General features: G+C 34.1%; 1 protein-coding gene across 7 annotated transcripts in view; it reads right to left on the minus strand.

The window, feature by feature from the left end:
* Positions 1-27,130, minus strand: part of RALGAPA1 (Ral GTPase activating protein catalytic subunit alpha 1) — a 222,367-nt gene that overhangs the window by 95,086 nt on the left and 100,151 nt on the right. For 6 of the 7 annotated variants that reach the window (XR_003681899.2, XR_003681898.2, XM_007113236.4 and 3 more), the window contains 11 exons: positions 19,428-20,963; positions 17,547-17,671; positions 16,100-16,316; positions 14,854-15,030; positions 12,750-12,902; positions 10,239-10,432; positions 9,916-10,014; positions 9,006-9,161; positions 7,491-7,619; positions 3,268-3,393; positions 694-752 (listed from right to left, as the gene is read on the minus strand). Coding sequence is in view for 5 of the 7 variants with exons in the window: in XM_007113236.4 (XP_007113298.1) it covers positions 694-752; positions 3,268-3,393; positions 7,491-7,619; positions 9,006-9,161; positions 9,916-10,014; positions 10,239-10,432; positions 12,750-12,902; positions 14,854-15,030; positions 16,100-16,316; positions 17,547-17,671; positions 19,428-20,963 (2,971 nt within the window). In the remaining 2 variants the exon portion in view is untranslated. The remainder of the gene's footprint in view (positions 1-693; positions 753-3,267; positions 3,394-7,490; positions 7,620-9,005; positions 9,162-9,915; positions 10,015-10,238; positions 10,433-12,749; positions 12,903-14,853; positions 15,031-16,099; positions 16,317-17,546; positions 17,672-19,427; positions 20,964-27,130) is intronic. The other variant, XM_055088388.1, reaches the window with a different exon arrangement.

Genomic DNA, 27,130 nt, shown 5'->3' on the forward strand with positions numbered 1-27,130 from the left:
CCATGCCACTCTCTCACTTCATCACAGCTTACCCTTCCCCCTCCCCATATCCTCAAGTCCATGCTCTAGTAGGTCTGTGTTTTATTCCCGTCCTACCCCTAGGCTCTTCATGACTTTTTTTTTTTCCTTAAATTCCATATATATGTGTTAGCATACGGTATTTGTTTTTCTCCTTAGTTTTCACTTCTTAATGAGACATTTAAAAACAAAAACATTCTACAATCTTATTATTTACATTCTATTTTTTAAATATCCTGATCAAATATTTATAAATATAAATATATACTATTTTCTTAGATATATTACTTTCTACAATAAAATTATTTTAATTCAATTTAACAAACATTCATTGGGTAACTAGTACCATATTTCAAGGTACTACGTAAGAGATGGTGACAAATACAATTTGAAGGGAAAGCAAAATCTACTTAAATAAAATTAAAAGAAATCATTTTGGACATAGAAGGTGAAGATACTCAAGAAGGTGACTAGGATTTTATTTTTTTACTGAAGGGAAGGTTCATACTTAAATAATGAAAAAAGTATTTAATCATCCAAATAATTTAAATTTGTGATTCAGAATAGCTTTTGTGTATCTGAAACAATCTGGACTGCTAAATAATTCAGTTAACTTCTAAAATAAAACTACAAACACAGAATAGCTATGTCAAGTCTTAAGAATATCTGACTTACCGTGCAGGACCAGAGGGCTCATCTCTTGCCGAGCTTAATACAGTTTTGATTATAAGTTCCTAAAATGAAGGAGAAATAGTAGCAATGACTAAGATTTTTCATTCATTTATTTAACAAATATTTATTAAACAGCCACCACGGACCCAGGCACTGTGTCAGGCGTTAGGGATACAATAGCAAAATAAAACAGACATTTTTCGTTCTCATGTACATACTTTTAGTATATTCCAATGTTATTCATAAAATTAGCTAAATAAATAAAACAATGGTATGGTCTGAATGTTTGTGCCCTCCCCCCAAATTCGTACGTTGCAATCCTAACCCCTGAAGATGATGGTGTTAGGACGTACTTAGGCCATGAGAGTGGGGCCTTTATGAATGGGATTAATGCTCTTATAAATAAGAGACTCCCACAGAGTTCCCTAAGCACCTTCTACTCTGTGAGGACACAGCAAGAAGCACCGGCTATGAACCAGGAAGAGGGCCTTCACCAGAATGTGATTATGCTAGAGCCTTGATTTTGGACTTAGCCTCCAGAACTGTGAGAAATAAATTTCTGTCACTTATAAGCTACCCAGTCTGTAGTATTTTGTTATAGCAGAAAATGATTTTTGAAATTTACCACCAAATGTATATGTTCAAAAACTTTTTTCCTGATTAGAAGAGTGATAAAATGCTCACTATAAAGATAATTAAAGCAGATTTAATAGCTCAAAGGTATGAACAAAACTTTTCACGACTTTGAGAATTATCATTTAAAAGAAAGCTTCCTCCTCTTATGTGTGAGTTTTGGGGTAAGTGCTAGTTAACAGTTAATATGGTTTTTAAAAATCATTCAATTATTCACTCATTAAGGATTTATCAGCTATACAGATTGTAAGCTCCTTAGAGGAGTAACCTTCTACTTATCTTTGTGAATTTAGCACCTAGCCCAATGGCTAGCAATTAATAGGTACTTGGAAACTACCTATTGTTTAAGCCCAAGAGCTTTCTATGTAATAGTGTTATTTTGGTTTTCTTTAAAATCACTTCAGCCATTACTGCCTATACAATGGCCAGCAAAGGACAAGGCCACTCTGATCATACAAATCACATATAGTAGGCTAGGCTAAGCCCAGACAAACTCAAAACGGCCTAAGCAAATTGAAACTCTTACCTATCTTTGACCTTCAGGATCTTCTGAAAATAGAAGAAACCAAAGCCATTACATCCCTGAAGACCAAAGGTCAATTTGTATAGTTTTAATTAAATATCATTATAAATTTGCATTGGCCCCTACAATTTTATGTTTAAGTGAAGTTCACTTGTTTAACAAATGTTTTCGGAGTATATTCTACATGCCAAGCAACGTGTTAAGCTCTGAGGATATAGCAGTAACTAAGACCTTGTGGTACTTATTTGTCTAAGGTATAAATCAGACACTGAAAAATAATTACAAGTGTGATTAAATGTTGCACAGAGAAATACAGGTGGTATGGAAAGTATATGCAAAACTACTGACAAAAATTTGATTTTTTAAAACATTTCTTTCAGAGGAAGCACAAGTTTAAAAAAAATCATCAGCATGACTTCTGAGAAGACAGAATGCCCCTCTCTCGTCCGTTCTAATTCTAGGGCCAATTCAGGTCAATCAGAGACCATCTGGCAATTACTATAACAAGCACAACTTCTTAGGACTGTTAAACCTGCGGGAATTTATAATACATGGGCATTCAGTTAAGAGACAGGTCTTGACTTAGTGATGGAATTATTCACTATCAGGCACATTGCTGGGTCCAGAGCACTAAGTGCCTTTATCCTAACTAGGAAACCTGATCACACCACTCCCCTCTACCTTGGTCTAAGAATTACTGAGTCCAGAGGACTAAGGATGCTGATCATGTCACACCTTCCCCTTCAAACAGAGGCTGACCTCTACAGAGGCACAAAACAACTTTTCACCAATTTTTTTTACTTGAAATTTTTAAAAAGGCTTGTAAACAACAATTAGGGTATGTCTATTCCTAATTAGACACTATCTTTTTTTTTTTTTTTTTAAAGATTTACTATCTGGGTAAGCAATTGTATAGACAGTTCAATTTTGCACCATCTCTTACTCAAGCCTGTTAATGCTTCAGGTACATGGGATCTCCACCCCAATTCCACAGTTTCCTATAGCAGAACAGAATATTCCATTACATTGTTTGATTCATCACCTTGGAAAACTGGGAGAAGGAGACAGTCAAATATGCAGGTCGAGTGCCATCTCAATCTTAGAAGCCTTACATTAGCAGCATAGTATATGGCTCATGGGATTTCAATAAATGTTCAGTGAGTGAATGAATGAATCCTAAGATAATGACATGTGAGTGGGTTCAATAATGAGAAAATGTTTCCAAAGTAATAGTTATAAAAAAAAACCCGTTATGCTCCTAATGGACATTCCAGCCTTTGTGTCTGAGGGGTACAGCTGGCTAAAGTTCTTTAACAATTGTGTGGATTTCGAGAGGAAAATGAAGAACACAAATTTTACTGAATATACTGTTATGATTATAAAGTCATTTAAACGCTAAAAATTAGCACCTAATTTCTTACCTTAACATCTGTAAATTGAGACACAGCAATATCAGGAATGTTGGGATGGAGAGCAGGCAGTTCACAATATAAGTTGGGAAAGCAAACCAAAGATCCAAGAAGAACCTGTGCTTCCACTCTTGGTGCCTATGTATCAGATTTTAAATATCTTTAATTATCAGAAAAATTACTTTACTACCTAACCAGATTACACAGGGAAGTCAGAGTACAAGACAAAATTCAAAAAGGAAAGCGGAACACAAAAAGATTAGGTTTTCATCTATACTTTCCCCATAAACTACTGTTATTCTCAATAAATGCAATGAACAAATAGCAGAGCTTTCTTTAAGAGCAGCTAATAAGCAGAAATGTGGGTACAGCTAATGAGTATGTAGACAGGAATACAGTTTTAGCTAACAGCATAAAATTACCCTAATTTTGAGGAAAAATATAAATACTTTCATTCTAAAGGCAACTCACACATCGTAATCTCTAGATTACATCCATTATATGATCTCTAGATTATATCCGTTACTATCTAAGGATGAATAAAGTAACTAAGGATGAAAATGGTCACTATATCTTCAAGACACAGGCATTAGTCTAGATGTGTTTTATGATATTATGCACATGATAAAAACACTACCTATACTACTAACTAAAAACAAAATTCGAAATTATGCTTGGACTGCAGATGAAGGTAACTTTTCATCTTTTTTCCTTAGCTGTATTAAGCCATTTCTGAAGTATCAGCAGTGAACATTTCTTTTTTCTTCTGCCTTCTTGATGCCCACCTAACATCAGCATCCACCTACTGATAAATTGCTTTGTTTACTAAAATACCTACAAATTGATTTATATGTTTAATAACACCTAACAAAAATGCTAAAGCCAATCTATCAGAAATATAAAACTTCTTCTATTTACATAAAACAAGAACCTATCTCCAAAGGATTTCCTTGTTAATAAATGTTATAACAGAGGTGATGGAGGAGTATTCTATTATGATTTTCAACAAAACAACTCATTTCCATATTAAAAAAATAATCTAGATTTACAGATACAAGGCCAGCAGCATAATGGGGCGGGGTAAGCTCACACTCACCATGCCGATTTAAAATCAATTTTACTATAAAAATGAAACTGAAAAAGCCCCCAATATTTAATGATAGAGATTAGCTAAGGATTTTTCTTTAAAGTTGGATAAAAGAAACTGGGAATATTCATTCAGGTATGTGGGGCAGAATGGGAGGCAGAACTGGAATGGAACTGGAATTAAGAAAGGCAAAACCTAATCAAATTACTTTGAAATCTGCCTAGGGGCGGGGGGATTAACAAAAGGAAGATGATATGTGTGTGATCTAAAATGAAACTCCAAAGAGCAAGATTTAGACTGCGTATCTCCAACACCGTCCAGAGGAAAAGACTGCCCATAACCTTACAGTGGAGATGTGTCAGGTTTAATTCTTGTAATGATTTGGCTTCCTATGCAGCCTTTCTCAATAGGTGTTCCTCATAAGAACCACAGAAAACAGAAAACAACTGTTTTTTAAATTTTCCCAAGGATGTTACATAAGTAGTATCCTTCTAGATAGGAGGAAGGTTTACTCACATAAGATGGATGCCTAAGGACATCAGGGCTGTAGGAAATGTGCCGACTACTCATCTGGAATAATCAGCCAACTGAATAGTTACAGTTTTCAGAGTAAATGCATAAAAAAATGGCATTGGTTTATGCATCAGGCTCCTCTGAGTTCTATCAGCTTTTGCCAGTATCCAAGAGATTGATAATCTGTGTACTCTGATAATACTACAATAGCCTTGTAACTTGTTTACCATCTTTAGTTTGTCTTCCATTTAATCTATTCCCAGTTTAATACACTTATTTAACATTAGCAAAGCACAGATTTAATCATCTCTCTCCCTACTTTAAAAAAGTCAGGGCTTCCCTGGTGGCGCAGTGGTTGAGAGTCCGCCTGCCGATGCAGGGGGCACGGGTTCGTGCCCCGTTCCGGGAAGATCCCACATGCCGCAGAGCGACTGGGCCCATGAGCCATGGCCGCTGAGCCTGCGCGTCCGGAGCCTGTGCTCCACAACGGGAGAGGCCACAACAGTGAGAGGCCCGCATACCGCAAAAAAAAAAAAAATTAAAAAAAATAAAATAAAAAAATAAAAAAATTCAACTGTTTATCTAATGTAAAATATAGCATTATAATCTGATCCCTGGCATTAATAGACCCTCCAAGATATAGTCTAAAGCAGTGCTTCTCAATCTTTACTGTCCATACCAATTATTTGGGATATAGTTAAAATGTATATTCTGTTTCAGTAGGTCTGGGATGAGGTCTGAGAATCTGCATGCCAAATGCTTCCGGTGTGCAGACCACATTTTGGGTAGCTGGGATCTAAAGTACCTTTCTGTTGTTTGTGTCCACTACTCTCTAGTTAGACTAACTAGCTTGTAAACAAAATGAATTATTTGTCATTCCTAGGACACAGCTTACTCATGCCTGTTTCCCTATGCCTGGAATACCTTCCCCCTTCTCCATTTTCACTCATAAAAATAATACTAATATTTCACGGACCTATTCAAATACCTTTTCCATGGAACCTCCTGATATCCCTTAAAAAAAAAGATCTCTCCTCTGTCTTAATTACCAAATAATTTTATTTTGTTTAACAAACACTGAAATTGAACAATGTGTCATATAATGTTCCAACCATGTTACAAATATTAACTCAAATCCCCATAAAATAACCAGATGAGGAAGGTTACCTCCATTTTATAGATGAAGAAACTTAGACACAGAGAAATCAAGTAACTTGCACAAGGTCTCGCGGCTAATTAAGTGGCAGAGCTGGGATATGAACCCATGCTTTTAACCACTATGCTAAGCTCCTCCTACTGGTACCTCTTTGTTGTCCTACATTCTATAGTTGTTAATATATTTTTCTATCTTCCCAGCAGCAGACTATATGTTCCCTGAGTACAACGTGTATCTCATTTATTCTATATCCTTCTATATTCCACCCAAAGGAACACTTTGTACACAAGGGGAAACAAAAGTTTAATAACCACAAAAGGGCTTAGCACCATGTTGAAAACATACTAAGTGCTGAATATATTTACAGATTCAATTAATAAATATCTATAACCATGATGCTGTGCCAGGCCCTGAAGATACCAAGATAAGTAAGACATGATCACTGCTCTCCAGGAACTAGGGAAACAGGGTTAATAACTAGCTATAAATATGGGTTGTTCTCTTATTTGCACATTTCCTCTAGGTAACTGTATCCAGTTTCATGGCTTTCAATAGCATCTGTAAGCTAATGTCTCACAGCTTTACATTTTTGGTCCAGACATCTCCTTTGAGGTTGACTTGTACATACAGTGGCCCTTCTGACATCTCATGGGTGTCTAACAGGCAGCTTCCTAGAATAGGAACTCCTTTTCATTCACTGTTGGTCTTTTGCAGCTTATAAATGAAATAACATATGTTAAACTGCTTTGCAAGTTATAAAGCACTAGTCAAGTATGACTGATTTTTCTTTCCCAAATACTTTTAGTTTTTCCCAGTAGACATTCAGTTATTTCTCATTTATACTTTGTTCCAGGGTGATCTTTCTAAAATACAAATGTGATCATGTCACTCTGCTTAAAATCTTTCAACGGCTACTCATTCTTTCCTTAGGATGAAATCTAACCTCTTGAGCACTATAAACAGAGTTACTGACTTCCTCCTTAGTTCACTTCTGCCACTTATATCTGAACATGTTCCAGTTACACTAAGTTACCTGGCATTGTCTCACAGCTCCAAACTGTATGAAAAATCCTCTCATGCTGTTCTAGAGTTTACTCCTAGAGCATATTTCTGGGTTACCTCACCTATATTTCTTTCTTCTCTTTTGCTATAGCTCATTGCCCATTTTCAAAATTTTCTTCCCTCCCTGTTTGTTTCCTTAGATTTCCTCAATTTTAAATTGTTTTGCTTATCAGAATTAACCCATTTTTGTAGCTCCTGGGTCAATTTATCAAATAATTTTAGTACTTTCTTACACTTCAGAATTGTTTACTTTTTTTTTAAGTGGGAGAGACAATCAATTCTAATTAAATTACATATCTTCCTGAACATCAGTTTGTTATATTTTATCAACAATGGCTCTTCCTTTGTTGCTCTGTTAGCCGAATCTTGGTTAACCACAGTTTGTTATATTATGAAGGACAGGAAATAAAAACTTACATTGAGAAAAGCTGAAGAAGCCACTCTACCAGCTGCTACAATAAAATCCATAATAAGCATTGTGGCACCAGGCAAACCAAGTGAAAAAAATTGAGGTGAGCAGTGCTTGATGATTGTATTGACAATATCCTTAGGAATAAAGAAAAGAGGAGAAGAAAAATATCACAAGTGTAATCTTGGGTATCAGCTAATCAATATCCTTAAAAATAGACAATGTATGAAATAATAAAACAGGTAATAACTATAACTGGGTGGCTAACTGCAAAGACTAATTTTAATTCTTCCAAATAATCCATGCTTAGTACTATATTTTGTCACAGGAAAGTAAACTGAAAACTTTTTTTTTAAACTGACATCAATACAGCATTTTTTTTTTTCACCCTAGAGAGCCAGTTAGAAGGGTCTCTGCTTCGGAGGGTTAAAAATATAAGGCCCATGTGTTGTAAAACTTAATTGCAGAGTAGTTCCTTCTGCCACCTATTTGCTTCCATGTGATAACTCTGATGTCTGAAGTTGCGTGACCTGTTATGTGGCAACTGGAGAAATTCTCCTTTTTAGAAAAATTGAAGTCCTTTGATGATAGACATCTAGCCTCAGAAATCCAGACATAGGCATTTTTAAGGGAATATTCTCAACTTGGTTATTCATTCATTTTGCCTTTGGAATTTACCATGAGGATGCAGTACAGCAGGTTGTATTACTCAATCCAATTTAAATGAAAGCTCTTTATCCAGTAATTAAGAATATCATTTTATTTGAGACATGTTTATAAGGTAGAACACTATAATTATTTCAAATTAACACAAGAAATTTTTTCACTTTTCAGAAAGATACATTATTATCATCTTTTAATATTAATTTAATGCTCCTGAAATGAACTGCAAGTGAAATTTAACCACGTCATGATTACAAACATTTACATTACTTTGACCGGCAACTTCCTATACTTTTCAGTTTTATGGCCAGGATCAAGACCCGTGAAGTAATGTTCTAGAGACATATTTATGACTATCTAATGTAACGACTATATTGATGCAAATCAATATACTTGTCACTATGGTAATACAATTTATAAAAATAAGAAAATGTGATGTGCTGACTCTTAGAGTAGGAAAAAACCTCTGACTGCTGCATGACTAGCTGAGCAAATACATAAGTCCCAAGTGCCAGTTATCAAGTAACAATTACAAAATACCTAAGAATAAGTATATTAGGACATTAAAGGAAGATGTTGTCAGCGTAAGCAAAGGATGTTTTAATCTCTTCAAAAAGTGAACAGTTCGTATAACATTAGAAGAAAGATGCACTTAATAATCAAGTCAATCTCCCAACTACAACAGCTTGTTTTGAAACTATGCTTCAGAATAAATGAGGTTATAAATGGAATAAATCTGTAAATAAATTACAATATAAGGGAATGTTTTTAATTCTACACCTTGAAAGTCAAGAGTTAAACAGAATAAAGAATCAAAGATAAACTTATAAAGAGACTTGTTAGAAAGTACATATATTTACCTGGTCAATATGAAGTAATCCACAGTGCATTATATTGTAGAAGTGTGTTAGGAAATCTCTATTTGGAGAAACATCTTGTCTTCTTTTCATTGTATTACAAATAAGTTTATAGGCGTGTAATTTACCTTGTTTATATTTATCAGTTAACATGGTTGCCTACAATTGAAAGATGTTGTTTTTAATACTCAAAATCAAATACTTTTTGTTAAATACTGAAACAATTGAATATAGCAAGCAATATATTTGTTTTCATTTATTTCTATGTTGACCCATTTTCTTTAATGAACTAAATATCAGGATTCCTGAAATTATTTTTATCATTAAAATGATACAATGTAGGTGTGAATAACTATACACTGTTTCACTTAGGAAAATGCACCAAACATATCAAATAATACTTAAAAGAATTAGTTCTTTAGAAGTACATAGCATATTCTATAACACAAAACTGAGGTTTACATTTCATTTAAATACAATAAAAACATAATTTACTATATTCATTTTTGTTTTAGTAATAAAAATGATGCAACCTAAATAATAATTTTGCTAGGCTCACTCTCCTCTCTATATAACCCCTAATGGCTAGTTAAAAATTAAGTGCTCTACAGGGAACTATATTCAATATCCTGTGATAAACCATAACGGAAAAGAACATGAAAAAGTATGTGTATATATATGTATAACTGAATTGCTTTGCTTGCTGTAGAGCAGAAATTAACATAACATTGTAAATCAACTATACTTCAATAAATTTTAACAAAGGCAAAAAAACACAAAAACAAACAAAAAACAAAACTAAGTGCTCTAGAAGACTACACAATAGTCTTCTCTCTCTCTACTGTTTGAGACTGACCACATACTTATTTACTAAATGAAACTTTTTAATTAATATTTCATATATTAAGCTTACCTTGAAAAGCCAAGGTGTAAGAATTCTCAGGGGAGGAATTAAAACCGGTGGAGAAGGGGAGGTCAGGTTATCAGTTGAAATGCCAAGGTTATCTCTAATCTGTAATTTTCAAATAAAATGCAACAAACCTTTATGAAAAGTATTCTCTTTCCCAATTTGTTTTACCTTAAACTTGAGATCTAGTTCCTACCACTAACTATATATTTAAACATGGTTAAGGCATCAGTTCGTAGTGCCGGGGTGGATGTTATCTAAGGCTTTTTCTGTACTTCTTAATACTTTATTTTTCTTTCCTTCTCCCTTTTTATCTTTTTCTTTTTTACCTTAGCTAGATTCTGCCAAAGTTCACAGAGGTAATCAAAAACTTGAGCATGTATTTCAGGATCCATAATAGCGTTGACATCTCCCAAAATACCTAGCATTCTTCGCCACATTACAGTAGCAACATCAGCATGCCATCCTGTGAGGGTGCCCCCTGCCATCACACTACAGCATTCAGATGGAAATTCACTGATTTCTATAGAAAAAAATAATTCACTGGTGTCAGTAATTTTTCTAGAGAATTGATCACAAAAACACATATGAGTCGAATTAATAATCTTAAATATCTACAAAAGTGAATAAAAGAAATGTTAAGATGCATCAGTGTTATTTTTTCCTGGTAAGGTCAAAACCTTGCTAGTTCGTAATTCCTTATTTTGACAATAATTACTTATGCAATAGTGCATCTACCTAGATTTACCTAAGGAGAAAACGATAAAAGATGGAGAAACCAGATGGAGAAATTTACGTTTGACATAAAGATCATATTTATAAAGTACATACTCTCTCTTTTACCTAATAGCTACTTCAAGTTCCATCATCAAATTAACAGAAAATCTCAGGCTGAAAGCAGATCCTGTAGGAAGTCTTCCTAAGCTTATTTCTTTGTAATTAAACCTTCCGAAGAAATATATTTCTGTATTTCACAATTAAGTCAGGCCTAGCATTAAAAGGGATATCACAAAGGCATGAAAAAAATAATTTAAATATAATCTAAAATTTCCATAATTACATTTCTTTTGTTTATTAATATTGGCATGATTATATATAAGACATATAGGTAACCTAGGGTCTTAGTCTCATTTCTGTCACTAATTATGTGATATTGTACAAATTATTTAATAACCTCCCTGAAGCTACAGCTCCTCATCTGTAAAATAGATGGTTTAGGTAGGTATCATTATAGATCTCCTCCAGCTTAAAAAAAAAAAAAAAAAAAAAAAAAAAAGCCATCATTCTATGCAATGTATATAACGGAAAAGGCAAAATCATTAGAAAGTCAGTAAAGACTTTTTCCTGCTTGATAATATCTCAGTATACTGATAATTTACAAAGTCATACAGAGTATATGTACATCCTTTACTCTTAATGTTTAACTTTTTTCTCTGCATGTAAAGTGTACAATAACTGAGTATATTATTAAAAAGTTACTGGACAGTCTTTCACAATAATAAAAACAGGTTTCTGGTGTAAATTCACTAAAATAAAATTTAAAAAAAACACTACAGGGTTAACCATCACTGTTAACATCTCCCTATTCTACAGAACCTTCATAGTATAGTGATAACTGATTGGTAACTATGAAGGATATTATTGGAACAACTGAGGATAACTGACTATAGACTAAAATTGCAATGATGTATCAATGTTTAATATCCTGAATGTGGCCCTTATATTATGGTTATGCAGGAAATGTATACTTATTCTTAGGACATACTTGCTGAAGTGTTTAGGTGTAAAGGGTCAGATACTTGCAATTCACTCTTAAATGGCTCAGAAAAAAAAAAGGGTGGGTACGGTGGGGTTGTTTTCATGCGTGTGTGTGTGTGTGTGTGTGTGTGTGTGTGTGTGTGTAGGTAGAGAGAAAGATAAAGTGGTAAAATATTAACAACTGGTGAATTTATCTGAAGGATTTATGGGTATTCATTTTACTAGTCGTGCAACTTTTCCATGAGTTTCAAATTTTTTCCAAATGTTGGGGAAAAAGCTGAAAATAAAAACAAAAGAAACAAAAAACTGCAGGCCAAGGGGAGGAAAGAAAAGGTCAGAAATAATCTACACCCAGAAAATTAGGGCTATGTAATTGCAAGGTAATTGCATATTAAGAGAATGAGTACCTTAAAAGGGGGGGTGGGGGGGCAGAAGTCACATGGTTTTAAATTTCTTCTTTTGGTCAGAGAGTAAATGTGCTGCATTACCAATGAAAACTAGTATTTTATATTATTCACTATAAATATCTTATCAACTGTGTCCTTGACCAAATTTTCTGGCATATTTGCAAAATGACTTTTTATCCTGATGCTTGTTACATGATGTAGGACTTAACAAAAATAACTTTTTATTAACTTGCAGTTTCTAAGGTTTCCTAGTCACTTTTAAATATTTACTTAAATATAAAAATACTTCATTTGGACTGCCTACTTTGATTCAGCAGGTTCTTCAGATAAAATATTAAGAATAACGATGCCAAATTATGTATTTCCTGCTTTAGGAAATGGTAATGTAAATGATAATATAACATACAAAAATAATGTAACCACTAATACCAGGACTATAATCAACTATAATAAAATATCAAATAACAAAAATCAGAATGCAAATATCTTTCTTTAAGGGCAAGAAAAAAAATGTTACACTAATTAATTTCCGAAAGACAGAAAAGTCCAAAAGACTTATAATAATATTTACATAACATATATAAAATAATCAAATTTAAGATGCCTTATTTAAGATCTCCTGACACTAATGCCCTGAAAGGAAAAAATGGCAAAGATCTAATTTCCAAATATTGCCTAGGTCATCTGGCGTCTGTAGAACAGAGTGGTGGAGCTTCTCATCGAGCTGTAGATCCTTCTGTTCCATGTGATCTATATTCAGTGTGGAAGGAGAAGGTGTCTGTGACCTGGATCCCAGAGCTGAATGGACTGGAGAGGCACTTTCTGAACCTGTAAATATAATTTCATAAAATTACCACAAAGAATGTATTCAATACCCTCTACCTAAGATGTAATGTTTAAAAGCCCAATAAAACACAAATTGAAAACATCAAAAGATAAATCAGGTTATAAACTGGCCAAAGAGGTCAATAAAATCATAATACTGTACAAGATTTCATATCTAGCAGTCTCATTCCATGTCTACTATGGGACTAGTGTGGAATGAGAACTGGACATACCAATTAATAGGGGCCATCAGTGAGAGCAAGAATGCCTACTTCCATTCCTGGTCCAGCTACAGAAACTCTGGTACCCACTGCTACTTTATTTCACTTACTTTAGGCATGAGGCAATTCAGGAGAAGAGAAACTTGCCCATTGCTATATGTGACTAACATTGCTAGCCTTGACATCTTTCATTTAAAAGCATATTTTTGAGAGTCAGCTATGGTTCTGCATATATTAGCATTTAATTCCTTTTTTATTGCTGAGTACTATTTCAATGAATACTGGATGGATGAATACATTACCATTTGATTATTCATTCACTGGTTAATGGATATTTGGACTATTTTCAATTTAGCTACTGTGAATAATGCTGTTATGAACTTTCACATACAAATGTCTGAAATAAATACCTAGGAATGGTCATATGGTAAATGTATGTTTAATTTTAAAAGATACTGCCGTATTTTTGCAGAGTGGCCCTACCATTTTGCATTCCCATTATAATAATGTAATGTATGATATTTCCAGTTGCTCCACACTCTCTTCAACACTGGTATTGTGTTTTTAACTTGAGCTGATTTATTATGTGTATAGTGGTACCTCATGAATTATTTATATTTCCTGATTACTAGTAATGTTGAGTATCTTTTCATCCAAATTTTCATCTAAATTTATGTTTAAGGACAACTACAGTAAAAGGTGTTTATTGTAAAATAAGAATTCTTGAGTAGTAACTTAAATTCTGTAACGATCAGACTGTGGATCCAACCAAACTGGCTCCTATTTTCCACTCAGCCCCAGTCTGCAATGGGCAGGCTAAAGTTCTTACTTATCCTCTGGTAGAAAAGATGTGGAAAAGAAGAATGTGAAAACATAGGATGGGTTCCTGCCTGTTGAGTATTTCACTGGCCAAATTTCATCAGTTAGATTTGGCAGAAGAAATGTGCCTAATTCAGACATGCAGACATCACTGCTCCAGTCTTTTAAGTTCCAGCCAACCACAGGATGCAAAAACCACCCTATTGATATTTCATCCATCATCCATCAAAGGGGCGTCAAACTGCAGTAGGAACCAGAGTGAATCTGGATAATACAGTGGAACTCTTGAAGTACGGGCCACAGGCTGCTCAGGCTCCCTCTGGTCACTGTACTGCTCTTGGAATAATGTGACCCTGCCTTTCACGACTCAACTTCTTGGACCCCACTTGTCATATTATTGTCAGGTTTGACCACACATAGTAAGTTGCTGAAAAGCATAATTTACTATATTAATTTACTATATAAATACAGAATATTAGTATATTGACAAACAGACCTTATTTTAGGCAGTGTGCTTTATGTTTTCAATAATAAATAGTTTACCAAAGAAATCTACAAAAATCTAGGCTAACTCTGAGAATCAATGAAAAAGGTAAAGTGCAGTACCTCAACTTTTTTTGGTTATTTATTTAAAAATTGCTGCAGGAAATGCTCTGGTGCAAACACACACAAAATTTTGCATACGGTATTAGGAGTTCATAGAGTTCCCTGAAGCTTATCCATGTGGACTCCAGGTCAAGAAACTCTTATATTAATGTTTTTTTCCCCTCCATTGTTACATAAAGATGAGTGAAAAAAATAATACTTAAATAGTAATAAGTAATACATAAAATCTATCAAATACAAGTCTGAAAGGTTCTTTGGTGGCTTAAAAAAAATGCATTTAAGGAATACACTCCCTTGAGTAACTTTACCAGTAACCGTTGCAACTTCAGTACAAAAAGCTTGTTGATTAAGACTGCTTGTTTCCGAATCGATGTGAAGTGTGGTTAGACTAGCCACTTCTTGCTCTTCAGCACTCTGATAATGGCCAGAACCTGAATCCACATCAGCAGAGGATGCATTCCCAGTATCAGCTCCAAAGCCAAAATCTATAGGAAGAAGAAATGCTAGTGTACAGAAGTTCCAATTACAAAAAAAAAATATTTACAAAAGAGACACAGCTACTTCATCAAAATAATTAAATATGAACATTCCCCCCAAATTTATTCTATTTACATACCATTCAGGCAAGGGTAAATAATGTTAACACTTTGAAGTTTATAATTAGAAACAAATGTTTAAAGATCCTCATAGCCTATTATTAACAAAAATAATGATAAAAGGACAGAGACATACAATATATCATCACTATTCTTATCCCTGTTTTCTGATAGCTGGAAATATACTTAACTGCTTTTCAAGTTTTATAATCTCTAGAAGAGAGAGATATATATAATAAAAATGCCACATACGTGGTAAGAGTCATTTTTCTCTCAAATCATATTTTCACTCCAAGATCAGAGTAGTATATAATCCATGAGGGCAAGAAACATAATTCTCCAATGCATCTCCCAGCTCTTCACAAAGTTGGTTCCCAAGATTTTGACTTTCTTCTTTTAAATTTTGGTACCCTTCACTGACTGCCAAGTGTAATATAGAATTACAGCAGAAAAGCTATGTAGTAGTGATATAGCACCAAATAATATCACTGATGTCATTTTAACATGAAGCAATTATTCAAGTAAGGTTCTGGGTACCATAGCATTGAACATAACTGTACTGAACATGCTGAAGCACTGACCATAACTAGATAGTGGTCCCCAAATACAACTGCATGAAATAGTCCAACTCATAACCATGACTGTCCTTTATTCTAACACCAAGTCCATCCTTTTTCCTGTCTATGTGTCTGGTCTTAAAATATCATTTGTTCTATGAAAGAACATTGGTTTTTGTTTTTTAAATGCCTTTAGTTGGCAAAATAAAGAGGTCTCAACCTGAAGTGATTCCCTAAAACTTCTTTTGGAGTTTCACTGAAAATGAAATCAAAATACGTATATGGGAACCCCTAAGTAATGTTAGAGAGGAATATGATGGTTACGTAAACTGTCAGTCAGTCTCGAACAGAAAACAAATCAACAAAAAACCGTACTGCTCAAACAGAAAAAAGATACTTGCTGTCAAATTTTCGGCCATCATATTGGAAAGCGCTGAAAGAATCCGAATGACTATCTGAGCTGATAAGATCACTGCTCCCTGCACTGGCAGGAGAAGTCCATTCTGAGGGCACACCTGGGTCATCAATAGGGCGCATTTGGTTCTGCTTGTTTAGAATATCAGGGAGGTCTTTGGGAATTTCGAGGCTACCTGGACTACTTCCTCTTCTTGTCATAGTCTAAAAATTCAAGAAACATTTTACCATTAAAAAAATTTTTTTGAATTCTCATTAAGCATCTGAAATCTTTAATTTCCAAGACAATCATCACAATAAATGTTGAAATTCAGGGCATGAAGTAGGAGTGGGGGCGGAAACACTAACTGAAGACTCTATGTAACTGCATGGAGCTGGATCCTGAACTACTGTTGGTCTGGCTAAAGCAAAGACCCAAATACCATTTGGTGCTGGGCCCGAGACCCTGAAGCCTCAAAAGGATCCATGGAGTGAATATTAAGATAAGATAGTAGAAAGAGCAAAGTATTCAAATGGAAAAAAAAGAGGCAAATGGAAGAGGGAATTCCCTGGCAATCCAGTGGTTAGGACCCTGCACTTCCACTGCAGGGGGCATGGGTTTGATCCCTGGTAGGGGAACTAAGGGATCCCCGCAAGCTGTGCAGTGCAGCAAAAAAAAAAAAAGAAAAGAAAAAGAGAAAAAGAAACAAATGGAAGAGATAAGAGAGGGAAGAATGACAGCAAGGATGTCATTCTATGATGATTACATATAATGATTCTATAACTTTTTTCCCACTCAAGGAAAAAAACTTTAAAAAAAAGGGAAAATGTAATGGAGCTACAGACTTTCACTAAAGAGACAGGTTGAAATCTAAATGGAATATTGTCCTTTAAAAAAAGCAATTCCACATATATTTATCTTTCCTTAATAATTAAGCATCATTAGGAATAAAACTGCTTCTATTTTCATTTTGTCTTAATTCTAATACTCAAGATAAAGATAACTTTAAAATCTATTCCAAAGTTATCTGTAATGATTAAGTAACCGATGTTAGCATGCTATCAAAATGGTGTGAGTTGGGCCAGAAGACCTCCATTGTTATCTTTCCTGCTGAGGGCTGGCAACAGGCATCAGAGTACTCTAAGAGCAAAGATGAAAAACAGAGAAAGAACTAGGAAGGTAGTGGCTTATACCACAGGAGCTGAGCAAACAGGTATCCCAAATTTTCACCCTGGTCAAAACTAAAAGCCTGCTTGTTTTAGGTCTTTGAATAAAAAATACTATAAAAATATAATTTAAAAATCTTAATTCAAAAATGGGTTAAATTTGGGGTGAGGGCTGATTTGAATAAAATTTTCCACATGTATATCATATACATATATATGTACATATGTAGAGATCTTTTAGTTTCTCTACCCTCCTCTCTAAAATCAAATAAATAAAATAACACTTACTGAGGCATTACCACTTCGAAGTCGTTCTGCTATAAACTCATCCATCAGATCAGGAACATTAGCATTGCTGCTGCCAATATCACTATTAAGAGGGGGCAGTTTTGTGCTCATGTCCTCTTTATTGACTAAAAATAAATAAATAACTATATATAGTGAAGAAAGACTTAACTACATTTCCTAAATTTAAAACAAAAACAGCCAAAAAATTACCTATGCCATATCAATTATTTGCCAAACATGCATCTACGAATAATTTCTCTCCTTTTAGATTTAATTTTAAGAATTAGTAAATTGATATTTACTTTATTTAACTAAGCAGATGTTAGTCAATCTTCAGTATAACCTTAAACAGCAAGAAAGCTTATAGATAAGCACTAGTTGAAGTTAGGTTAATATTGCCTATAAAGAAACTGGTATATTTTTCTTTCTTCCTGCTTCTGCTTCTATTTGGAGCCTTAATAATTTATAATTCCATTTTCCCCAAAGAATATTTGCAAGAAATATATCCCTTGAATTTAAGTTTAGATATTAATAAATTAAAATTCTATGATTTTGACATTATGTTGTTTCTATTCATTACAAATCTAATTTTATGCTTTAAGAAAAAAGAGATTTATTTTCGCAAAGATTTTTCTGTTTTAAAAAAAAAACCCCACAATAGTTATTTTGATTCTTTTATGACTACATTATGATTTACATTAACAAGAAAGTTTTAAACTTGGGAAACTAACTTACAGAAAATGATATTTACTTATTTCACTATTATGCTGTTGAAAAGGTGATTTCTCTGCAACCAAAGGATATCAACACTGTTTATATTCCTAATGAACTACAAAGCATTTCAGGTTAAGAAAATATACTGGTCAGGAAATTACTCTGAAATACCATTATCGTTATACTACTTGGCCAGGCTTTTTTAAGCTGTCACATACTGCCCTCAAGTGGCATTAATGGCTCAGTGCAAGATGCAGCGTTCTGTTAATCATGCTAACAAAACCATGTTAAACAAATAAAATCAAAACCTACCTTACTGCTGAAAGTTAATTTTCTATAACTGTGAAGTTATTTTAAATTTGAATCAACATAAGAGAAAAGTTACCATAATCTTGCTTTCTGTAATCTGTCCATAGAGGTTCCATATTTAAATCATGATTGGCTATCATGAAACCTTTATGCACATCTAAAATCTCAGAAAAAAGAAAGTAACGATAAGTGTTTTAAGGATATAACTTGCATTCTATACAAATGAATGCAAAACTAAAAAGCCTACAGCTTGTTTGCAAATGGTGTAAATGAAAAGTAACTGAGTCCACTTTGAGGTTTAAGAAATAATTTCCTCTTCAATGACAGTTAACTAAAAATGTTGGTGTTGGTTGTGGGACCTTGATTTCCATTATGTTATATCATGTCACAGTAATCTACCAAGAAAAAGATAAAATCAAGTAAATCAGCAGTAAAAATAAATGAACCCAATTATATAGAGCTGGGGCCCTTTTAAATGTAAACTATTGCAGGGGGACAGGGGAGAAAGTATTCCAACTCTTCGGTAAACTTAATTTCAAGGTTCGTGTAGTACACACTCAGAAAAATATCTGATTTAGATAGCCTTTGGAAGGTCATTAAATTTTCCTGTATGTCCCTCTTTCCTATCTTGTTCAGCAGCAAAGAGGTTTAACTAAATGCTTTATAAGGGAAATTAGTAATTTAAATAAACATTTTATGCTGGGAAAAATACAGCTGGGGAAAGGCGCATGCATAACCAAACAGAGAAAGCAGTGACCATCCCAAAGCTTTTTGATTGCTTATAGCTTGCTTCAGTTGCATTAAGCCAAACTGGTGCTGTCTTTCTCCTTTTGCGCTCTGCATACTGTTAGTGCTCACCTGCAGCTTTCCTTCCAAAATAGCCCATTACATGACTGTACAGATCCCTCAGTGGAGCCTCTGGTGGCATTCTGTTCTGCCTCTGTGGGGAAACATTTGCCTTCGGCTTCGAAAGAGCATGTACAACAGTTTTATAAACGCCACCCAGGGAGCCCTGCTGTAGTCCTGCCTCATGACTTGACGACTTAATAGTACTACGACTACCTCCTAACTGATTACTAGCAATTCCTTCTTTTTGTAATATGGCGGTGGGGATCTCTGTAGATTCCTTAACTGTCTTACTACTTACTGATGCCGTGTCTAGAGGCCTGTACACACCGGGTTTCACTAGCTCGGTAACACTGTTTGAGCTGGCGTGGGGGCTGCTGATGCTGCTATTGCTGCTGCTACTAAAGCCACTGAGCTTCCGCAGCCTCATCTTCCACGGAGCCTCTTTGTTTTCCAGAGGGTTATAAAACTGAACTGACTCAGTAGATGGTCTAAAAGTAACGTGAACACTATTTCGTTTTTTAGAAGCAATTTTCATGATTTTGGCTCTATGAGTTACTGTTTCAGACAAGCTCCTTTTAGTTGGAGAAAGCTTGCTAGTGCTTGTAACATGAGGCATTCTGTGGTTAACAGGTGCTTTTAGAGTAGTTTTCTTGGCATGCAAAACATGTGGGACAATGATTTTTTCATTAATTTGCATACCCTTAACCTTTTTAGCTAGTGTTATATCTATACAGGCATCTAATTCTGTGGCTGTTTGTCTATACAGATGTTTCCTCTTTTCTTTATCACAAGGGCTACCCGAACTAGGTTCCGATGACTGTTTATCACTGTTTGGTTGTTTACATTTTTCAGAAGTTTTTGTTCTCATAAAGCTGTCTAACTGGTTGGGTGCACTGTTACTCATGAAGACAGCTGAGTTTGAGTCTTTTTGAAACTGTATGTTTTCAGGAGTCCCAACAAAGGAGGTGGTATTTTCTGATTTACTTTCCTGGTCTGTGTGTTCTAATTTATCTAAGGATGATCTTTCATCCCTATTTACTGCAATAATCACTTCCTGTGAAGCTACATCTTTACCTAACTCATTTTTACTATGGCTTTCCTGGTTTTCCTTAAAATACTCTTTCAGGGAGGAAAGAAGATCATCATCTCCTTCAAGGTCAATGTACTGGATTTGTTCAAAAGCTGAATCTGCAAGTTCTACTGGATCTATTAAGTGACAAAGATGGTCATATATGCTATCACCAACTTCCAGAGAAGACTCTCTACTATGAGTATCAGTGATGTGGCTTTCAGTGGATCTAGTTATTGAAGAAGCCTCTGTGGAACTCTGCAAGCTTGGTGCATGACGGGATGAACTGTCAATTACAGGAACTGCACCTTTGGCTCGTTCAACAGTGAATGGTTCCAAGATGTCAGAAGTGCTGCTACTTCGAGGCAATGGCTGCTCCTCACTCAAAGCACCAAAAACTTCGTTTCCAGTGTCTTCACTTTGTGAAAAATGTCTGACTCTAGTTGAACGAGGAAGTATTTGGGCATCATCAATATCTGGAAAAAAGAAAAATTACAGAGTAGGAACTATATGAATATGAAAAATAAGTATTAATTTCAACCATACCCTAAGCATACGCTTAAAAATAAAAATTTTTGAGATTTTTTTGTAAGCTCAATGAAAGAAAATCTATTAAAAATACAAATCTGTTTTTAAATAATGATGTGCACAAGCCAATATAGCATGTAGTATAAATGAATTAGAAAACTACCAGAATACATTTTAATATGTTAACATGCATAGAAATAGACAGTGAGGTGATGAAACATTTGGAAGTGCGGTTAAAGATAGAGCTGTGCCAATAAATCAAGCAATTCAAACTTGCTATCAATTTTTTGTACTTATTTAAGTTCCAAGCAGAAAAAGTAGATCTTAACACAAAAAAGCTGATCTAAATATCCCATTGCAGAATCTTACAGGGTCTTATAAATTCCTGTTTCCTTCCTTACCAGGCAAGAGGCATCACTTTTCTTCAAATCTTGCTTATCTATTTGATCACAGATTACACATGGAAATCTCCACCCTCTTCCTAAAGTTCTCTTTGTCAGGAAACTATTTATCTGTTCTACTGAGATATTTGACTTTATTTAATTATAGTATTAAAATCTATTCATCCTATCAAATAAAACTAATACATTGCTAAAAAAATTAATTGTACTTTTTCATTTCTGACACAAACACCATTAATCTACTAGGAAGAAACATTCTCTGCCTATCACTGGCCCATTCCATTAAATAACCATCAAACCCTAAAAACTGTACCTATGGCTTCTTACATTTCTTTTAAATCACAGATTTTAGAGTCAAAATGGACATCATAGATTATTTAACTCTCTCACTGAGGAAACTGAGGCCCAAAGAGATGAAGCCACTCTCTCAAATTTGAGAAGCAGGTTTAGTGTTCAACGTCATTACATTGTTTTTACTGCCTTAAGTGCTAAGTATATGGTAAATCCTCAAAAATATTTACGAAATTGAAAATCACAATATGAAATACTATTTAGCTGTAGAGATATATACAAATTAGAAATTTTAGAAGTAAAATACCATGTCTATTAATCTATCATGACCTTTTTTTTTTTTGGTACGCGGGACTCTCACTGTTGTGGCCTCTCCCGTTGCGGGGCACAGGCTCCGGATGCACAGGCTCAGCGGCTATGGCTCACGGGCCCAGCCTCTCCGTGGCATGTGGGATCTTCCCAGACCGGGGCACGAACCCGTGTCCCCTGCATCAGCAGGTGGACTCTCAACCACTGCGCCACCAGGGAAGCCCCTATCATGACCTTTAACATTACCTAGAAATAACTAAAAAAAATTTTTCAGAAGCCAGAAAAATATAATGAAAAAAGGACACAGAGTCAAAAAGTCAGATGCTGGGTACTCATTAGGCTTGTAATGCAAAGATTATAAACAACAGAACTATAACTGATCAAAATGAGAAGATTTAGAGCCAGAGTAAAACAGTTACTTGTCCAAGATCACAGATATACTTATTGATGGTGTTAGGTCTAAAACTTTGGTTTTCTTACTCCAGACTCTGACACCAGTTTTCTCATTTATAAAATGGGGATAGTAATTAAAAAATATTCTCAGGATCCATGCAATGGATGAAAAGAGGCTAGTCCTTCTGCTATTTCACTCATATCCCTTTCTCTGTATGAGGTCCAAAAGAAGCCACCTTATACTAAATTTAGATCAAGAGAAGTTTGTAATATACTAAGACTGCACTATATTCCTGAAGATATACATTTAGACTCCCAAAACGGGTCAAATACAAAATATCTCCTAAAGTTGAAACAATTTCTTGTTATCATTAAGTTGAGGAGAATATAACACTTGAAAAAAATGTTGGCTTTCTTTTTCATGCACTCCACTTAGAATTCTTCTAAATGAAAAAACAAGCATCTCCTCAGAAACTTTATATTTATGCATTATACTCCATTTATTACTGTAGCAGATAAGTAATGCATATCTGTGTATCCTGACGAATGCTAAGTAATTTGGTTTATCTCCCATAATAGGTCATACGAACCTCTGCCTAGGGATCACAATCACTATGCACTCCAGTTTCTTTCCACAAAATATTCTAATAGACTCAACAAGGGATAAACACTATATAACTTTTCTATAAGAATTATTAAGAATTTCATAGTTGGAATCATTAGCTGCAAATTCAAAATCTTAAAACCTTATTAAAATCTAATATCATGAGACTAACAAATACACGAACTTCAAAAAGAAGGAGAATATTAGTTTTAATGTTTAGTTTCCTTTATTATTTATTTATTTTGCCCATGCTGCATGGCATGCAGGATCTTACCCCAACCAGGGACTGAACCTGTGCCCCCTGTAGTGGAAGTGTGGAGTCTTAACCAGTGGACCACCAGGGAAGTTCCCCTTTATTGATATTCTATAATTTTTCCATTCTAAAGAAACCAGTAAAGATTATTGTGAAGTTCTGTTTTTAGGAATTTCTTCCCAAACCCAGTCCTCACATTGCATGTTAGGAAATTTAACCATTATTTCAGCCTAAGTGTTATTCCCTAAACTTTAATGTCTAAAAAACTTTCAAGTCTAAGAGGGCAAGAGCTTTGAAAAAAAAATAAAATAATATTTTTCTATCAATAATGTACTGTTAGAGAATTTTAAATGAAACAAAAAACTTTTTGAAAGTTTTAAGCTTTAAATACAGTTTTACACGGGCACATAACAATATTAATTGAATAAAATCAAAGAAGAAAATAACTGCTGAGAAGAAATCAAAGTCAGCACTTGAATTAAGCATGACTGACTCTAACGAGACTTAAATTTAAAGAAATATACCTGAACCTTGTTGAAGATAAAAAGTCTAAATGACAGCTAAATCATATACAGTTGTCCTTCTGTATCTGCTGGGGACTGGTTCCAGGAGCCCCCCATGGACACTAACAAACATCCACAGATGCTCAAGTTTCTTATATAAAATGGCCTAGTACAGTGAACACAGTTGGCTCTCCACACCCGCAGGTTTACATGGATTCAACCAACCTTGGATATGAAGGGCCGACTGTACAGTCTTTCCTACATGCATTGTTCTAAGCATCTTACACGTATTAACTCATTTAATCCTCACAACAGCCTCATGAAGTAAGTGTTATTATCCCCATTTTATACATGAAGAAACTATTTAATTCACTTGCCTAAGGATACACAGCTAGAAGATGGAGAGCTGGGATTTGAAGTAAGGAAAAAATTAGTCCATGGTCTTAGTTTCTTGAATAATATATATTACATATTCATGAAATAATTAATTTTTAAAGTATTATTAAGGAATTATAAACCAGCACAGTGATTTATCTCTATAAAGATAAGAATCTTAGAAATCAAAACTTAGTGAAATACAAGTATCAGTAAATGATACAGAAGAACACAACGGACAAACTTTGTATTGGATTGCTGAAAATAATGGTAACAACAGGTTATAAAAGAAATGGCCTTCGAAACTATTTAATTTTGCTGCTTACATTTTACCTTGAACAACGGCAGTGTCTAATTAAATTATATTAATCTAAAGTATCAGTAACCAGTGATTGAGCAAAACAAGAAAAAAGCTTTTTAACAAACTTTAAAAAAAAAAACTTGAACACTGAGAAAGTGCTTCCTATAGAGCCTACAAAGTATTGGCAATGTCAAGTTTCATCTCTGGATTTGCTTAATGAGGTTTTAGCATTAAAGTGTTGGAAATTATTTCTGGATTAAAAAGTAGTTTTTTCTGAATGTTGTGTTTCGAAGAAAAGTTTTCTTTGCTATTTCAAAAAGATAAGCTGTAAATTAAAGTGTAATACTAGCTTGTAACATGTAAAAAAAAAAAAATCTTTTCACTGAAATTTACCTTTCTTCAGGATTTTGTTTGTATTAACATCACAATATCCCCAGTGCTTGAAATAGCTCTTGTCACATAGTAGGGGCTCAATAAATACTGGTAGAAGGAAAGTATGTCTTTTATATTAAAAATTAGTAGCTGCTAATTACTAAAATATCAAGCTAGTTCCTCAGGGGGAAAAAAACCTCTTAATCTGTAATACTAACATACCACCAGAAAATTTAAATAATTTCTCAAACGAGGTATAGAAAAAAGTGCCAAAATCCCTTTTACCAAAGTTAAATTCTATTCTCGGTTAATCATAAACACTAGCTATCAGTAATAATATTTTTACAGCTCCTGAATTCATAAAATCATTTATATTACTTTATGTAGAAACTGATGCCATTTAGAAGCTCAGGTTTTTTCTGAATTACCTAAAGGAAATGACAATGTCCTTTATGTAATTAAAAAATTTTTTTTTTGCCTATTTGGGCTATAATGGCAATGTACCTTCAAGGTAAGTTAAGAACTATAGAATATCTATGTTTCTGATTCTATTATTAGCAGAGGCTAGTAAAAATTCTACATCTTTTTATGACTAGATGTTCAATTTGTAGGTAATTCAAAGCAGTATGCACATCACTAAAATTATATGAAAAGACTGAAAAGCAATAAACCAAGCCCAAATAATTAATTTTAGACCACTAAAATTTAAAACACTAAACTATCTTCTACTCTTATCCTTCTAATATTGTTTCCCTGACTCTTAAATTCTGGAAATAGACAAATGACCAATATTTTTTTATAAGAAAATTATACAGTTTTATTTGTTTGCAAACATGTTACATAATGCCGTGTTTAAGTTAGATTCAAACTTTTCTTGAGATGTACTTTTTAAAAAATTAACACAAATTATTTCAACAACAACAAAAAATCTAATTTAGAATTATGCTAGAATCTGCTGGTTTTCTAGGTGGAAACTCTGTAAAGGGTTACTATCTCATATTGATGATGAGAAGAAAGAAATTCCTTGATTGTGCAAAGAAGAACCTGCTTGTTTGATTAGAGACAGAAAATTCTCCTCTTGATTAGGCAGAATTTAGGAACAGGATGGGGCATGAGACATAACATCTTCTTTCTCCTGATACTCAGAAAATAGAAGCAGAGAGATCAAAATATTTTGCTCTACAGTACTCAATTCATATATTGAAGTACTGTTCATAACCTTAGCAGTCTACATAATATGGCCTAGACAGACTAGAATCTAACAGCATCAAATATGGCAAACAAATTAGCAGTTTTGAGAACTAACTGGAAGAAAGTGGGTTTGTAAACTTTATTTCAGGGTGAGACACCCACAGTACTTGATTAGAAAATAATAAGAAACAGTTGCAAAAGTCAGTTGCCCACCATGCCTATGTTCTTTTACATTCCTTCTATCACAAAAGTATTATTTCTGACAGTAAAAGCTAATTTGCTTAAGAATAATTATTGAGATTTCTGACTTCTCTTTGTTTATCAGGAAAATAAAGACTGCAAGGCTGGGCTACCATATGTGTAAAACTACAGTCTAGTGTAGAAAAGAGGACAGGAAAAATGTGCCTGCCCAGACACCAGCACTACCTGCAGAGCTTTAGAAAATAAACTAAGATACTCCTGCAACCCACAGGATATTATATCAAAACCTGAGACAGGAGCCTGGGAAGAAACATTTGTTCAACATCAGATGAGTCTAATGTTAAGAACTAAAGTCACTGACAGTGTCAGTGCCCTTGAAATAGTCCCCAGAACTTAAGAAAAACTCTCCAACAATATTCAGCTATTCAACTAGCTTATTCTATTTATATATAGCTATACCATATAGCATCACATTCACAACAATGTAGGTTGAATGGTCATCTAACCAAGAATACAAGAGGAGAAAAAAAGGGCTGGATAAAAATAGAGTACATTGAAAACTGACAGCCACTTCTTAGAAATCGTAGTATGTTAAAATAAACAAACGTAAAAGGAATTAAAAGAAGTGCCTTTTTACCCCGTAAGTATTCAAGAGTATCAAGTAAATATTTTTCTGGAAAACCCTACTTCTAACCAAAAGCTAGAGTGATTGTCTATGGGTAGTTTCATTGTCTTATTGGTGAAACAGTTATAGAAACTTCAACTCCTGATCTTAGATGACACATCCAGGAAATATATTATTATGAGTTCAATTAAGCCTGCTCACAGCAGGGGGAGAGAGAAAACTATGAAGAACAATTTCTTCTTTTATGTAGTTCACTTTCCTTTCTAATTTTGAATTATATACCTCCTCTTGGTTTG

The sequence above is a fragment of the Physeter macrocephalus genome, chromosome 11 (assembly GCF_002837175.3).
Source record: "Physeter macrocephalus isolate SW-GA chromosome 11, ASM283717v5, whole genome shotgun sequence".
In the NCBI taxonomy this organism is placed as follows: Eukaryota; Metazoa; Chordata; class Mammalia; order Artiodactyla; family Physeteridae; genus Physeter; species Physeter macrocephalus.